The 13,869-nt window shown below is 68.7% G+C and overlaps 3 protein-coding genes across 4 annotated transcripts; 1 reads left to right on the forward strand and 2 right to left on the reverse strand.

Moving 5' to 3' along the window:
* Window positions 1-110: 110 nt before the first annotated feature.
* On the forward strand, window positions 111-7,904 carry ATXN7L3 (ataxin 7 like 3). Its single transcript, XM_080369652.1, has 13 exons — window positions 111-373; window positions 1,953-2,065; window positions 2,148-2,280; window positions 2,757-2,928; window positions 3,484-3,581; window positions 3,823-3,845; window positions 3,956-4,001; window positions 4,257-4,288; window positions 4,397-4,465; window positions 4,827-4,870; window positions 5,008-5,079; window positions 5,406-5,539; window positions 5,842-7,904. The coding sequence occupies exons 2-13, from the start codon at window positions 2,015-2,017 to the stop codon at window positions 5,988-5,990; spliced, it is 1,023 nt and encodes a 340-aa protein (XP_080225778.1). The 5' UTR covers window positions 111-373; window positions 1,953-2,014; the 3' UTR covers window positions 5,991-7,904.
* Window positions 7,905-8,330: 426 nt separating this feature from the next.
* TMUB2 (transmembrane and ubiquitin like domain containing 2) lies at window positions 8,331-10,499 on the reverse strand. Its single transcript, XM_080369653.1, has 2 exons — window positions 9,262-10,499; window positions 8,331-8,891 (listed from the first exon to the last, which is right to left on the reverse strand). The coding sequence occupies exons 1-2, from the start codon at window positions 9,801-9,803 to the stop codon at window positions 8,537-8,539; spliced, it is 897 nt and encodes a 298-aa protein (XP_080225779.1). The 5' UTR covers window positions 9,804-10,499; the 3' UTR covers window positions 8,331-8,536.
* Window positions 10,500-11,037: 538 nt separating this feature from the next.
* On the reverse strand, window positions 11,038-13,812 carry ASB16 (ankyrin repeat and SOCS box containing 16). Of its 2 annotated transcripts, XM_080369624.1 has the most exons (5): window positions 13,194-13,812; window positions 12,590-12,857; window positions 11,512-12,004; window positions 11,326-11,439; window positions 11,038-11,232 (listed from the first exon to the last, which is right to left on the reverse strand). In XM_080369624.1, exons 1-5 carry the CDS (start codon window positions 13,501-13,503, stop codon window positions 11,047-11,049), a joined length of 1,371 nt encoding a protein of 456 aa, XP_080225750.1. In that variant the 5' UTR covers window positions 13,504-13,812; the 3' UTR covers window positions 11,038-11,046. The 2 variants fall into 2 exon arrangements, with proteins under 2 accessions (XP_080225750.1, XP_080225749.1); XM_080369623.1 differs by having other exon boundaries at window positions 11,326-12,004.
* Between the last annotated feature and the right edge of the window lie 57 nt (window positions 13,813-13,869).

A 13,869-nucleotide genomic window follows, 5' to 3' on the forward strand; every position in this document is an offset into this window, starting at 1 on the left:
CGGCGGTGGCGGCCGTTCCCATTGGCCGCGCCCCGCACGGCGCCTCCCCATTGGCGGCGGGGCGCGGGGGCGGGCCGTGCGCGCGCCGGCTGCGGCGCCCCGCCCCTTCCCCCCACCACCCCCCGCCTCGGGCCACCGCCGCCGGGCGGAGGGAGCGCCAGGCCCGGCCCGCTCCGCGCACCGCTCCCGCTGCGGCCCGGCCCCCCCGGCCCGGCCCCGGCTCCGGCTCCGGCCCCGGCCCCGGCCCCGGCCCCGGGAGGGCGGGCGGGCGGCGCTGCCGCCGAGCATGGCGAGCCGCCGCCGGGCCCCGCGGCGGAGCTGCGGGGGCCGCTGACCCGGCCCCGGCCTGGCCCCTCCGGGCCCCTCCGCGCCGGTGAGTGACCGACTGACCCCGCCCAGGCCGCTGTCGCCGTCCCGGGGGCCCCGCCCCGCCGTGGGGCCCCGCAGCACCGGAGCGGAGCCCGGTGACCCCGCCCCGGCGGGCCTCGGGCTGCCCCCGCCCCGCGCTGTCTTGGCCCCCCCCCCCCCCCTCGGCCGTTGGGGGTCCCCGATCCGCCCGGCCCCGGGCCGGGGCCCCCCCGGCACCACCCACCCATGTCCCACGACACCCCCCCCGGGCGCCCCTGCTGGGGCCCCCCGGCCGATTTCCCCCACCTCCACCCCGCCCCGTGGGGCCCCCCAGGCCCTGACCCCCCCCTCACCTGCCCTCCAGCCGCCCCCCACCCCAGCTGATGCAGCGCCCCGCTCCTGCGAGGCTCTCCCAGCCGTGTGTCCCCCGGGGGGCTGGCATCGCCCCCCCCCTGGCTGGCATCACCCCGGGGGGGGGGCTGGCAGGGTGCAGCCCCCCCCACATCCCTTTTGTTCAGCTTCTCTAGGCCTTGCCTGCAGTGGGGGGGGGCAGCACCAGGCAGGCCCCCCCGCGAGCTCTGCCCGCACCACACCGGCCTCTCAGCCCAGGGGGTCCCGGGGGGGCGCGGGCCTGAGCCGATGCCAGCCTATGTTTCCTCCTTCCGCGGCAGAGGGAAGGAATCCCTGGCTCAGACCCGGAAGCGGGTGGCTGGGTTGAGGGGAGCAAGAGGACGCCCCCTCCCTGTTCCCGGCCCGGCCTCCCCCCCCGCCCCACCCGCTTCCCCCGTCCCCCTTCCCCCGTCCCAGTGGTTGGCTCGGAACCCCCTCTCCATGGCAACCAGGGGGTGTGACCCACCGGCCAGTAGCCACCGTTGGTGGGTGCTGGTCGGTGCTGGTCAGAGTGTCTTGGTATGAGTCTAAGGCCCCCCCTCTTTAAACCTGCTGGGGGGGGGGAGGGGTTTGGGGTGCCCTGTGCATGGGGGGGTCACACAGTGGTCCCTGCCTCCTCCCTCCATCACCTTCAAGGGAGGGTGATGCAGCAAAACCCACCCCACCTCGGGGGGTGGGGGGGCAGCTTTGGGGTGCAGGGGGGGCACCCCTAGTTCCCTGTGCCCACCTGCAACCTGGAGACGATGCTGGGGGAGCTTCTGGGGGCCTGATGCCTTGGTGATGGCCAGCCATGTCCCAGGCTGACCTTGGGGGGGGGGGGCTGGCAGTGGAGCACAGGGGATGTTGTTGCCCCCCTCCCCACGGCAGCCAGCAGGGAGAGGCCTCTGGGTGAGCAAGGCCCAGGGGGTGGCTGTCCCCCACCCCGGGAAGGAGAGGCTGTCCTGGAATCTGGCAGGGGCCAGGCAGCGGGCCTGGATCCAGGCCCCATCCCCTTGATGCCCATGGTGGGGGCCAGACTGGGCCCCCCCCCCTGCTTCCCCCAGCCACCCTGTTCCTGGGGAGTTTAATCCAGGGCTCGGCTTTTTGGGGTTTGGAGCCATCCCAGAAGCCCTGCGGCCTTGCTGGTTCCCTGGGGTGGGGGGCTTGGCTGGGCAGGGGGTGCTGCTGGCTGCGGTGAGGTGCCAGTGTGGCCCCTGCTTCCATCCCCCCGCCAGTGAGACCCCCGGGTGTCCTGTGCTATGAGCGTTCGGCGTGACTTCTCCGCGAGCAGTTGCAAATGAAAATGGAGGATATGTCTTTGTCTGGCCTGGATAACAGCAAACTGGAGGTGAGCGGCCCCCCAGGGCTGTCCCCCTGTCCCCCCCACAGCCCCCATCTCCTCATCTCTGATAGCCCCCCCCTCACCCCAGGCCATCGCACACGAGATCTACACGGACCTGGTAGAAGATGCCTGCCTGGGCCTCTGCTTTGAAGTCCACCGGGCGGTCAAGTGCGGATACTTCTTCCTGGACGACACGGACCCTGACAGCATGAAGGACTTCGGTGAGCACCCGCAGCTCCTCGGGGACATGGGGACACTAGCAGTGGGGACATGGCAAGCACCCTGCTCCTGGGGAACAGTTGTCCCCGGGTGTGGGGATTTGGGCGTGAGCAGCGCCGAGGATGGTTGAATGTGCGGTGGCCCAAGCATCCCCCCAGCAGTGCTGGTGCTGCTGGGACATTGGCCATCCAGTCGCAGAGGAGCCAATTTGTGAGCCCCTGGGGCCAACTGAACCCCAGAGACATTGCCCCAAGGTGTGGCGCTCTGCGCTGGGTGGGTGGGCGTAGGAGATAGCCCCCTGGCTGTGACACCACCACCGCTTTCAGGCCCCCAAAGCCGAGCTGAGGATCTGGGAAGGGACTGGCAGCACAAGGAGCACCCGCCCAGAGCAAAGCAGTGGAGAGTGGGATCACAGCCAGCGTCACCTCCAGGGCAGAGGGAGGTGTTGGGGGGGGGCTGATGCCTGTGCCTCCCACAGAGATCGTGGACCAGCCTGGCGTGGACATCTTCGGGCAGGTGTACAACCAGTGGAAGAACAAGGAGTGTGTGTGCCCCAACTGCAGCCGCAGCATCGCTGCCTCCCGCTTCGCCCCCCACCTGGAGAAGTGCCTGGGCATGGGCCGCAACAGCAGCCGCATCGCCAACCGGCGGTGAGTGCGTCCCCCCAGAAAGCTGGGCTGGGGGCTCCTGCGGACCCCCCTTGTGTGGGGAAACTGAGGCACAAGGGGGGAGTGGGGCTGTGTCTCTTCTCACTGTGGGGGCTGCAGTGGAGCCTGGGGTGGAAACTGGACATTCAGGCTCTCCCCCTCCATTGCTTTTCATCATGGGGGTGTATGCCCATGCCCCCTGGCCCTGGTGTCCTACCTCCAGCTCCTCTTGCTCTAACCTGCTGCATCCTTCCATCCTGGAAAAGAACCCTAGGAATCCTGGCTCCTCTGTCCCCACCTTCCCTTGGGGGGCTGCTGGGAAACCCCCATCTTGGATATGGGGCTGGGACTGCTTGGGGTGGGCATGGCAGAGCTGATGGGGCGTGGGACGGATCCTGGGGTGCCAGGGAGGGTGCAAGAAGGATCCTGGGGTGTGGGATGGATCCTGGGGTGATAGGGAGGGTGCAGGACAGATCTTGGGATGCAGGATGGATACTGGGGAGGGTGCAGGATGGATCCCGGCGGTGGGTCCCTGACCTGCCTCCCCTCCCCGGGCAGGATCGCGAGCAGCAACAACATGAACAAGTCGGAGAGCGACCAGGAGGACAACGATGACATCAACGACAACGACTGGTCCTACGGCTCCGAGAAGAAGGGTGAGGGGATGCGGGGTGCGCGGGTGCTGGCTCGTCCGGGGGTCCCTGGCCACCTGTGAGGGGTGGGGGACACGTTCCGGCTGCCCCGTGGCCCTTGAGCCCCGGTGCTGGGCAGGCATGTGGGGGTCCCCGGCTGCCCCACCCTGGGGGCGTCCCGGCAGCGGCTGCTGCAGCGCTTGGGGCTAAATCCACCAGGAAAGCTAAAATGTACGAACGGTCCCTTCTCTGTCTCTCCCCACAGCGAAGAAGAGGAAATCGGATAAGGTGAGGGGGGCTGGGGGTGAGGGGGGCTGGGGGTGAGGGGGCTGGGGGTGAGGGGGCTGGGGGAGCCCCGGGGCACCGTGCACCCCACAACGCCCCCGCTCTCGTTGCAGAACCCCAACTCGCCGCGCAGGTCCAAGTCCCTGAAACACAAAAATGGTGAGGGGGCGGGGCTAGGGCAGGGGGGCGGGGAGAGGGGCTGGGACAGGGACGGGGCGGAGCTGGGGGCGGGGATTGAATGGGGGCGGGGCTGGGGCAACCAGCAGGGAACGGGGGGGCGGGGCTTGCTCGGGGGTGGGGCTCTCGGGCTGAGCACGGAGGGGGTAGGGGGTCCGGGCCGGGGAAGGGGCCCTCCTCGCCCCCCCCCCCCTCCTCGCCCCTCCTCACCCCCCCCTCGCCCCTTCTCTCTTCTAGGCGAGATCGGCGGGAACCCCGATCCCTTCAAGGTGAGCCCGGGGGCTGGGGGGCGATGGTGCCCGACCCCTCTTCCATCCCCTGCGCCGGCCCCGGTCCCCGCCGGCCCTGACCCCGCTCTCTGCCCCCCTCCCCCCCAGTACAGCAACTCGGCAGGAATCAACTACGAGACGCTGGGCCCCGAGGAGCTGCGGACGCTGCTCACCACGGTGCGTGGCCGGGAGGGCGCAGGAGAAGGCCCATCCCCAGATGGCTGGGGTGCGTGTGGCCGGGGGGGCTGCCGGGACCCCTCCCAGCATGGTCCCACCCCGGCAGGGCTGGCTTCCAGCCTGGGAACAGGGACAGTCACACCCTGAACTTGGTGACAGGGACATGCATCCTCCCCTGGAGAAGCCCTGGCCCCCAGCAGGTCCCGATCCTGGGGGACACAGGGGCTGCTCTGGGGGACAGGCCAGCCCTGGGAGAGTGGGGGTCGCTGGGGCTGGGATCCCCGGGGCCATCCTGCTGGAGCGCAGCTTGGGGGCTGCGTGGCCACTCCGCTGCTCGCTCACCTACCCCTTCTCTCCCCAGCAATGCGGGGTCATCTCTGAGCACACCAAGAAGATGTGCACCAGGTGAGTGTCCTGGGCTTTCCTTGCTCGGTGTGGGGCTGCAGGGGGCTTCATGGGGGTCCCCAGTGTGCCTGGATCCCTGTGGGAGCTGGGGAGGGCACAGTGAAATGCCTGACTCTGCCCTGTGTCTCGTTTGTCAGGTCCCTGCGGTGTCCCCAACACACTGATGAGCAGCGGAGATCGGTCCGAGTCTACCTCCTGGGTCCCTCCGCGTAAGTGAGCGCACACATGGGGTCTGGAAGGTCCCGGGGCCGCTGTCCTGGTGCAGGGACAGGGACAAGGCCCTGCCACCCAGCATGAGCAGAGACTGGGGGGCTGCATGGGTGCTGCTCTGGGGATGGGGACAGGGACACCTGTGGGGTGGCCTGGAGGGGATGGAAGCATAGGGCTGGGGTTGGGATATGCAATCCGGATGGGCAGTGGGGGGCTGGGTTGAGCCCCTGGCATCCCCCACGTGCTGAGGGGTGCCGCACTGCGGACTCGGTGCCCCACCGCCTCGTCCCAGGGGCTGGGGACCCTCCGTAATGCCTCTGCCCAGGTCCCTGCCCGAGGCAGAGGGCAGCGTGGAGAATGACAGCTTCGAGGTGGCGGAGAGCCAGGCCATCATGAGCCGGCTGCAGTGGGATGGCTCCTCCGATATCTCGCCCTCCGACTCGGCCTCCTCAAAAGCCAGTGAGTGTTTGGGGGGCAAATCTTACAGCACAGACCCCTCGGCAGGGGCAAAACTGGGTGTTCCTGGCGTCTCCCCAGCACAGGAGGGGACGGACACAGGCTGTGGCTACCCAAAGCCACCTTGAAGAGTCTGGGGCATCTGCTGGGACATCTTGTCACCCACCTTCCTGGGGTGGGGGGAAAGTTTTGGGGTACATTTTCCTGGGTATAGGTCAGTGATTGGGGGATCTCCCTTCTGGAGGGGCTCTTGCTGGCACAGCTGTTCCCCAAGACCCCCACCTCCTCCCTTTCTCCCCCTTCAGGTACAAACAACTCTGAGTCCCGCAAGACCAAGAAGAAGAAGCCCCACTTGGGGCTGGTGAGCGGAGCCCCGGGGCTGGGCTCCAGCAAGAAGAAGAAGCCCAAGCCCCCCGCGCCCCACACCCCCAGCATCTACGACGACATCAACTGAGCACAGCGGAGCCGATGGCAGGGGGACGGAGAGACGGACAGACTCGGGCTGGGGCAGCCCCTCCCACCCTGGCTGGGGCAGCCCCATGATTCGGACACAAAGCGGGTACCCGGGGCGTGGAGGATGGAGGACTTGGCCATCGCTGCAGGGGGTAGGGGAGGGGGGGGGCTGGATTTGGGAGCCCCCATTAGAGCCCCCCTCCCCCCAACCCCAGTGCCTCTATTTATTCTGTGACAGTTTCTGTACATGGGTCTCCCATCAGAGCTCTGAGGGGGGGGGTCTCTCACTTGGAGATGGGGGCACAACCCCCCTTACCTTCCCACCGCCCACCCAAAAACCAGCTGTGCCCCTTCCCATGCTTGTTTCTCCAGAGCACCCTTACCCCAGCTGGGTGGGGGGCACCTGGGCCCCCAGGGAAGGTCTGGACTGGGGTGCTGGGGGCACCAATCCCTCCTGCCCCACAGCTTTGAGATCACCCCACAGCCTGGGGCTGCTCCCCCTCTCCATGCCCCGGGCCAACACTCGCTGGTCGGGCTGGCTCAGGATGGGGGGAGTGTGATGGGGCGGGGGTGTTCCTGCTTGGAGGAGACAAGTGGGGGACCCCCCCACACCCCAGATCTGCTGTAAGCAGCTGGATTCAGCTGCTGGGGGTGGTCAGGGCCCGGCAGGGCCTGCATGGGACTTGCCCAGGCTCTGGGATGGGGCGGGGGCACTGTATGCTGCATCCTTCGTGTTTGGGACTGTTCGTGGGGGACACCCGGGGCTATGTCCCCAGCTCGGGGCAGGGGTGGGGCCGCTGTGACCTTCCCTGCTCTGAACTGGCCTCTGTGTGGGGAGGGGGGGACACAGCCCAGCTTTGAGGCAGTGCCCCCCTGCCTTGTATCCCCAGGCTGGTGGCCCTAGGGCAGCTCTGTGTCTCCGTCCCTGTGGGACCTGCTGCTGCAGCCAGAGGGGGTCCTTTGGGACCCCCAGCAGCTCTGGCTGGTGTCTGTACCCCACAGGCTCTGGTCTTCAACCAGTGGGGCTGGGATCAGCATCTCTGTGTGGGCCCAGGGAGGACAGGTCCCTCTGGCTGGACCCAGGTCCCCCCCAGCCCAGTGACAGCCCCCCTCTCCAGCTGTTTTCCACTGCAGGGGCCATGTCAGGGACAGGGTTGGCATTGTCGCCTCTGTTGTACCCCTCCAGTGGCTGTCTGACACCCCAAGTTTGGCTCTATGTCCCTGGAGGGGTGTTGCTTCTGTCCCCTCCCTGTGCCATGGTAGTGTGGCTCGTCCTTTCGGTGGGGTCTCGCAAATTATGGTGCTCTTGACTCTGGATTCACTATTGTTTTAAAACTGCTGCTAAAGGCTAGTGCTGTGGCAGGACCTGGGGGTGTCCCCACTGATCCCTGGGCACCCCAAACTGCTGGGGGGGGGCCCAGCTGCATGAGGGGGGACCTCTGTGCAGTCCCTCCCTACCGCAGCTCCTGGCATGGTTTGGGGCTGGGGGGCCTGGCCCCTGGAGCACGCTGAGCTGGCCTTTGCGTGCCCTGGGGCCCTGAGGATGGGGGTCTGGGCACCCAGAAATATGAGGCACCACCCTAGGCCCCCCCTCCAACTGCTTGGGGAGGGCAGTGGCTGGGGGTGGGGGGTGGGCGCAGCTTGAGCCACTCCAGCTGCAGGAGAGGTGCCGCAGTTTGGGGCCCAAGGGGTGTTATGGGGCTGGGGGGCTCGGATATGCCCCATACCCACTCCAGGTCCATGTCCTTGCCCACATGGCAGAGCCGGCGGCCACCCAGGGCCCTCCTGGGCTTGAGACTTGTATTTTTGCGCACGTACTCCATCCCCTACGGGTAGTTGAGCCGTTGTAAGGTCTGTGTGTCCCATTAGTGGGTTGTGGCTGCCCTTGTAAATAAAACTGCATCTTGACTTGGTATCTCTGGCTTGTGGCTGCTCTTCAGTGCCAGCACTCCGCTTAATTTGTGTCTAATTAAGCAGGGCCATTGTACCCCACCACCCCCATCATCGAGCCTGGCTCTCTCCTCTTGATTTAACAAAAATCCACTTTGTGGGGCTTTTTTTTTTTTTTTAAACACAGAAGCGCAGGGAAGGCAGCAGGGCGGTGAGCCGCAGTGCCACCGGCAGCGGCCCCTTGGGCAGGAAGGTGAGCCTCAGGCTGACTTATACCTTTTATTTGCTTTAAAAAGTCTCTGGGAGGAAGCCACAGCCCGTTCCGGTGTGGGGCCCTGGGCTCACACCCGCTTTGCCATTCAACCAGGCAGAGACCCTGCCCCAGGGGCAGCTCCTCCCCGAAGCTGTGCTTGTAGCCCGGGTCGGGGGGGGGGGGGGGGGGGCGGTTTGGGGTGGAGGGGGCGGGGGGGGGCAGAGGAGAGCATCTGGGGGGGGCCACAGCCCCTTCTGGGGGGCAAAGTCCAGCACCAAGACTGGGAAGGAGGCACCCAACTGCTACCGCACCGGCTGAAGAAAGTGGTGCTGGTAGGAGCGCTGCGCTCCCACAGGGACGGGGCCAGCTGCGGTGCCTCCCCAGCTCCTGCCCGCATCGAGTCCCTACTGTCCGTACATCCCAAACACCAGGAAGCTGAACAGGACGGTGACACCAATCAAGGAGACTGTGGCCGGTGCGGTGAAGAGCTGCCGGTAGTTGATGCGGAAATACCAGATAATTGCCAGCACCACCATGACTGTGGGGACCATCAGGTTCCCCGTGCCCAGGGGGAGGCTGCTGGCATCAGGGGCAGTGGTGCTGGGGTCAGGCAGGGCGGTGGCGGCGCTGCAGGAGCGGTGGCAGTGGATAACGCAGTTGTCTGTGATGTGGAGCGAGCGCAGCGTCCGCCCCTGGTCCTGCAGCAGCTGCCCGCGGTAGATGAACTTCATCTGGCTCTCCTGTCCTGGGAAATATTTGCTGCAGGGGGAGGGAAGACGTCAGGGATGGCAGAGATGCAGCTCACGGATGCACCTGAAGTGATCTGGGGCTGGTGGAACCCCCACCCATCAGAACATCAGGGAGGGGCCTGGATCAGGGGACACCAACAGCGCTGCCACCACGGGCTGTCTTGTCTTTTAAACCTGTCATTTTAAAACGGGCACCTCCTCGTTATTTTTGGAGGGATCCCTCAGCAAAGCACTGGGGTAGCAGTGCAGCAAGAACGGACGAAAGCCCTCCACTGTTCTCAGGCAGTTCTCAGACAAGAGCTGCAGGGCCAAGTGCCGCGGCAGGGGGTGTTTGCAATCAGGCAGCACCCCCTCGTGTCCCCCTCTCCCCTGGGACTTACCTCTTGAGAACCCCCACGGTGTCCTCGGGCCGGACCACAGCTACCTCCTCCGTGTCATTAAGGAATTTGAGCCGGATCTTGATGAAGCCAGAGCACAGGTCGCTCCCCCCTGGGGTGGGCGGCCCCCCCCGGCTGCCCAGGGTGCTGGGCTCAGCGGCCGAGGTCTGTTTGGGCGAGCTCCGGATGTCCAGCAGCGGCTCCAGGCCAGGGTCGGGGGGGCTGCCGCTGCCCCCCTGCTCCGCTGCCAGCCCTGAGGCCGCCCCTGCTTCCTCTTCTGTTTTCTCCTCTGTGTTTTCAGGGACCCTGGGGGGTTCTGGGGCCTCGGCTGCCCCCGCTGTCCCCACGTACCGCTCCACGTGGCCAAGCCGGATGACTGCCGCATCCCCTGCCGTGACGATCGTTCCCAAAAGCTGGCTGCTGCTGTCAGCGACGTAGGTGGACAGCCACGCCAGGACCAGCGCCAAGGCCAGCGCCACCACGCTGGCCATCACCGTCACCTCGTCCCCCAGCCCTTGGATGAAGGCGGTGGCCGGTGGCTCCATCTCCGGAGAGGGCTGGAGCAGCCGCGATGCCCCCGCTCAGCCCAGCTCTCTTGCCACCGAGCCCCCGTGCCCAGCGGGGACCCCCGGGGCTGCTTCGTGGTCACGTTGGGCCGTGAAATGACCCCCGCTGCTGCCGCCGCCGCGCAAGGGGCGAAGGGACGGAGACTCCCGCACCGCAGGGGCCTCCCCTCCGTTACCGGGGCCGGGGCTGGCAGCGCTCGGCGATCGCGAGGCTCGGAGGTGACGGCCCGGTCCCGCCGAGGGGAGCGCAGCGCCTGTAACAACAAGCCGAGCTGGGACGGAGCCCTGCGGCTCACCGGCCCGGGGGGTTCCCGCAGCCCTCGGTGCCCGGTTTGGGCCGGGCCCGCCCCGGAGGGGGGCAGCGCCAGCTGCCAGCGGGGCGAGGGGCGACGTTACCGTCGGGCCAAGCCGTCCCGGCTGGTCCCGCAGTCGGCCCCGAGCCCGGCCCCCCCGGGGAAGCGGCACGGTCCAAGCGGGGGGTGCCGAACCGCCGGTGGGGCTTTATCCGGGGCGGCGGCGCCGCTCGGGGGGGAGGGGAGGCCTGGCAGGCCCGAGGGTCCCAGCCGGGGTGTCGCCCTGCCGGGCCCGGGGGGTCCCGCTGGGCCCAGGCTGTCCTGGGGACCCGTCTGTGCCCCGCCGCGCCGGGGGTCCCGCCCGCACCCACCGCGTCCCGCCGCCGCCCGCGCGCCGGAAGCGCCACGTCACTCAGCGCCGCCGAGGGACGGGGCCGCGGGCGCGCACGCGTCTCGTCACGCCCTCTGGGCGGGGCCCGGCGCACGCTGATGGCGCAAGGAGCGGGGACACGCCCCCGGCGGACCGGAAGTGGGCGGTGCCTATCAGAGAAGGCGGGGCGCGGCGGGGCGGGGCAGTGGGTGCCCGGGTTGTCCCCAGGCCTGTCACCGCCCGGGGCCCGGCACCGCCCGGGCCTTGGCCGCCCTCTCTGGGGACTGCCCGCCCCAGGGGCCCAGCCACCACCCCCGGGCCCCGCCAGCCCCTGGCTCTGTGTCTGCCCGCGGTCCCCTGCCCCGCCCCCCCTCCCCGTGCCAGTCGCCGTGGGGAAGGAGCCGCGCCGAGAGCCGCCTCTGCAACGTCCTTTAATGCCACCGGTGCCCCCGGGGGGGGGATACCCACGGGAGGGGAGGGGAGGGTCAGCCCTGGGGGGGGATACAGGGCTTCCGGCCCCCCCTTGCCCCCATCCCGTCACGGGGGGCGGGGGGCACCCTCAGGAGATGAGCCCCTCGAGGGGCAGCTGGAGGTAGCAGCGCAGGGGGGGCGGCAGGGCCAGCTTGGGGATGGCGGCGTGGCAGCGGGTGCCCAGGCACCGCCGGACAGCGCAGCGGGCCAGGTGCTGCAGCCGCCGTGGCTGCCCCGCCATGCGCACCACCGAGGCATAGAAATCCGGGTGCTCCTGCGAAGGAAGGGGACAGAGGCATGGGGGTGAGTGACCTGGGCCTGGGGGGGGGAGGTGCAGGGCATGCTGAGGTACCCCGCAGCCCCTTACCTCCCACAGCTCAGGGGGCACAGCCCCCAGCCAGCCCTCGGCAGGGGGGATGCGGTCGTAGGCATTGAGCACCAGCTCCAGCGCTGGCGGGTACCGGCAGCAAAACTTGAGCATCTGCCGAAAAAGATGTGTCACTGAGGGGCGGCTGCCACCCAGGCCCCCCACAGCACCCCCCTTGGTGCCCACCTTGGGGTGGACGGGGCCGGCGCCGTGGCCGAGGAGGAGGGCGATGGTCTCCTCAGGGTGCTGATGCCGGTACTCCTCGACGGCGTGGAGGGCACAGTCCATGGGGGTGTAGCCAGCGCAGTTGGGGACGGTGGCATCGGCGCCGTGGTGCAGCAGCAGCCGCGCCAGCCGGGGCTGCCCGTTGGCACAGGCGTTGTGCAGCGGCGTGTGGTCCTTGCGGCCCGCGGCCCCAGGGTCAGCGCCGGCTGCCAGCAGCAGCTCTGCCACCCGGTAGTAGCGCTCGGCGTCATCAGGACGCTCGGCAGCAGCACAGGCAGCGTTCAGGGGGGTCTCGCCTTGGTGCGTGCGGTGTGCGGGGTCGGCGCCGTGGTGCAGGTACAGCTCTGTGTGGGCCACCAGCCCCTGCCGCGCCGCCACGTGCAGCGCCGTCACCTGCCGCTCCCGCGTCCCCAGGTTCACCCGCGCCCCATGCGCCAGCAGCAGCTCCGCGCACCTGGGGGGAATGTGGCGGGTGAGACAGGCCGGGGGGACCCCGTGCCGCGGAGACCCCGGGCACCTCCCGGTCCCCCCCAGGGACCAGCGAGGTGCAGGGAATGCGGCGTGGGGTCCCGCTGTTGGGCGGGGCTTACCGGTGGGGGCGGAGCCTAACATGCAGATGAAGCCGCCGGGGGGCTAGGGAGTGGGCGTGGCTTTTGTGGCAGGTGAGGGCAGGGGTGGGTGGGTGGGCAGGGTTTGGCATGCAGATGAGGCTGTGGGCGGGGCTTGGCGGGCGGGGCTTGACATGCAGATAAGGCTGTGGGCGGTGATTGGTAGGTGGGGCTCGGTATACAAATGAGACTGCGGTGCTTTCCGTGGTGGGTGGGACTTAGTGTGCAAATGAGATTGTGGGCGGGTTTATCATGCAGATGAGGTTGTGGGCGGGGCCGGACATGCACATAAGGCTGTGGGCGGGACTTGGTGTCCGTGCCGTATGGGCGGGGCCCGGCCTGCAGATGAGCCCCGCCCTAGGACGGGGCCTGCGCGCGGTTGGCTGGAGCACGGGTGGGGCCCGTATGCAGATGAGGGGGCGGGGCCGTACGGGAGGCTCTCCGGCGCCGCGCAGAGGTGCAGGGGGGCGGCGCCCTCGGCGCTCAGCACGTTGGGGTCGGCGCCGAAGGCCAGCAGCAGGCGGGCGCAGTCGGGGTGGGGGGCGGCCACGCTGTCGTGCAGGGGGGCCCGGCCGCCCACCACCGCGTCCACCTCCGCCCCCCGCAGCAGCAGGTGCCGGGCGCAGTCCCCGAAGCCCCGGCCGGCCGCGATGCGCAGCGCCGACGTCTGCTGCCGGTGGGGGCTCAGCACCCACAGCCCTGCCAGGGGGTGGGGAGGTGTTCAGCCGGGGCACTCCCGGGGGCTGCCAAGCGGCGGCAGCCCCCCGTCCCGCCGCCCAGCCCAGGGGGCCGATGTGAACCCCCACACACCCCCCGGCGAGGAAGAGCCTGGGCAGAGCAAACCCCGGATCGCGCCCTGCTTTCCCAGGGCACCCTCCATCCCCCCACCCCCAGCTGGAGCAGCCAGCCCTTCCCCAGCCTACGAGGAGCCGGACCCTCAGCCGTCACTCCTCATCCTGCTCCCCTCATCCCCTCCCACTCCCTGTTGTTTTTCAGCGAAGGACACGGACCCCCCACCAGCCCCCCACCTCATACCCTGCTCTGGCGACCACACCAGCTCCTCGCTGACCATCTCCATGACCAGGTTTGTGGTGATCTCGTCCTTAAAGATGCTCTGGATGCGCAGGAGGTCCCCGGTGTACAGGGCATTGTGGACCGCAGGGTCCCGGCAGTACTGAGGCCGCCGGGCTGGGGGCAGGGGGGGCCGGGGGCTTGCCGGCAGGAACCGCCGCGTGGCCCATTCCCGAGCCAGGGCTCGTCGGCGATCCTCCTGCTCCAGCAGCTCCCGCTGGAGCCGCAGCGAGCGCAAGGCCGAGGAGGTGAAGGCAAAGGTTTCCTGGGCCATGGGCACCCTGGGAGGGCAGGGGGAAGCTGGGGGGCAGCAAGTGGCCTCTGCTGCCTGGAGGGGTTTATAAATAGGGCTGTGCCCCACGCTCAAATGCTGAATCAAGAGCCCAAGCCTGGCCACCCTATAAATAACTCCCCTGGCTGGTAAACAGAGTCACATTGGTTCGGGGCTGCCAGGGAGTTTAACCTGTTGATGGGTCCGAGATGGGGATGGATCTGTGGGGCTGGGGTCTGCGTGCCCCCCAGCCTGCAGGGCTTGGGCTGAGGCTGCACAAGCCCCAGGGGGTAACAGCACCTTGTGCCCAGGAGTCTGGGGTGCTGCAGCTCAGCAGGGAGGGGACAGAAGGGCACTGCTGGCTGCAGC

The sequence above is a fragment of the Falco punctatus genome (assembly GCF_963210335.1).
Source record: "Falco punctatus genome assembly, chromosome: 19".
Taxonomy (NCBI): domain Eukaryota; kingdom Metazoa; phylum Chordata; class Aves; order Falconiformes; family Falconidae; genus Falco; species Falco punctatus.

Coding starts and splice junctions, on each gene's coding strand:
- ATXN7L3 (XM_080369652.1), top strand. CDS start 2,015: ATGAAAATGGAGGATATGTCTTTGTCTGGCCTGGATAACAGCAAACTG. Junction 3,582..3,822: donor CTACGGCTCCGAGAAGAAGG/GTGAGGGGATGC, acceptor CTCTCCCCACAG/CGAAGAAGAGGAAATCGGAT. Junction 4,466..4,826: donor TGCGGACGCTGCTCACCACG/GTGCGTGGCCGG, acceptor TTCTCTCCCCAG/CAATGCGGGGTCATCTCTGA.
- ASB16 (XM_080369623.1), bottom strand. CDS start 13,503: ATGGCCCAGGAAACCTTTGCCTTCACCTCCTCGGCCTTGCGCTCGCTG. Junction 12,858..13,193: donor GGTGTGGTCGCCAGAGCAGG/GTATGAGGTGGG, acceptor ACCCCCTGGCAG/GGCTGTGGGTGCTGAGCCCC. Junction 12,005..12,589: donor GCGGCGCCGGAGAGCCTCCC/GTACGGCCCCGC, acceptor CATTCCCCCCAG/GTGCGCGGAGCTGCTGCTGG.
- TMUB2 (XM_080369653.1), bottom strand. CDS start 9,803: ATGGAGCCACCGGCCACCGCCTTCATCCAAGGGCTGGGGGACGAGGTG. Junction 8,892..9,261: donor ACCGTGGGGGTTCTCAAGAG/GTAAGTCCCAGG, acceptor CTCCCCCTGCAG/CAAATATTTCCCAGGACAGG.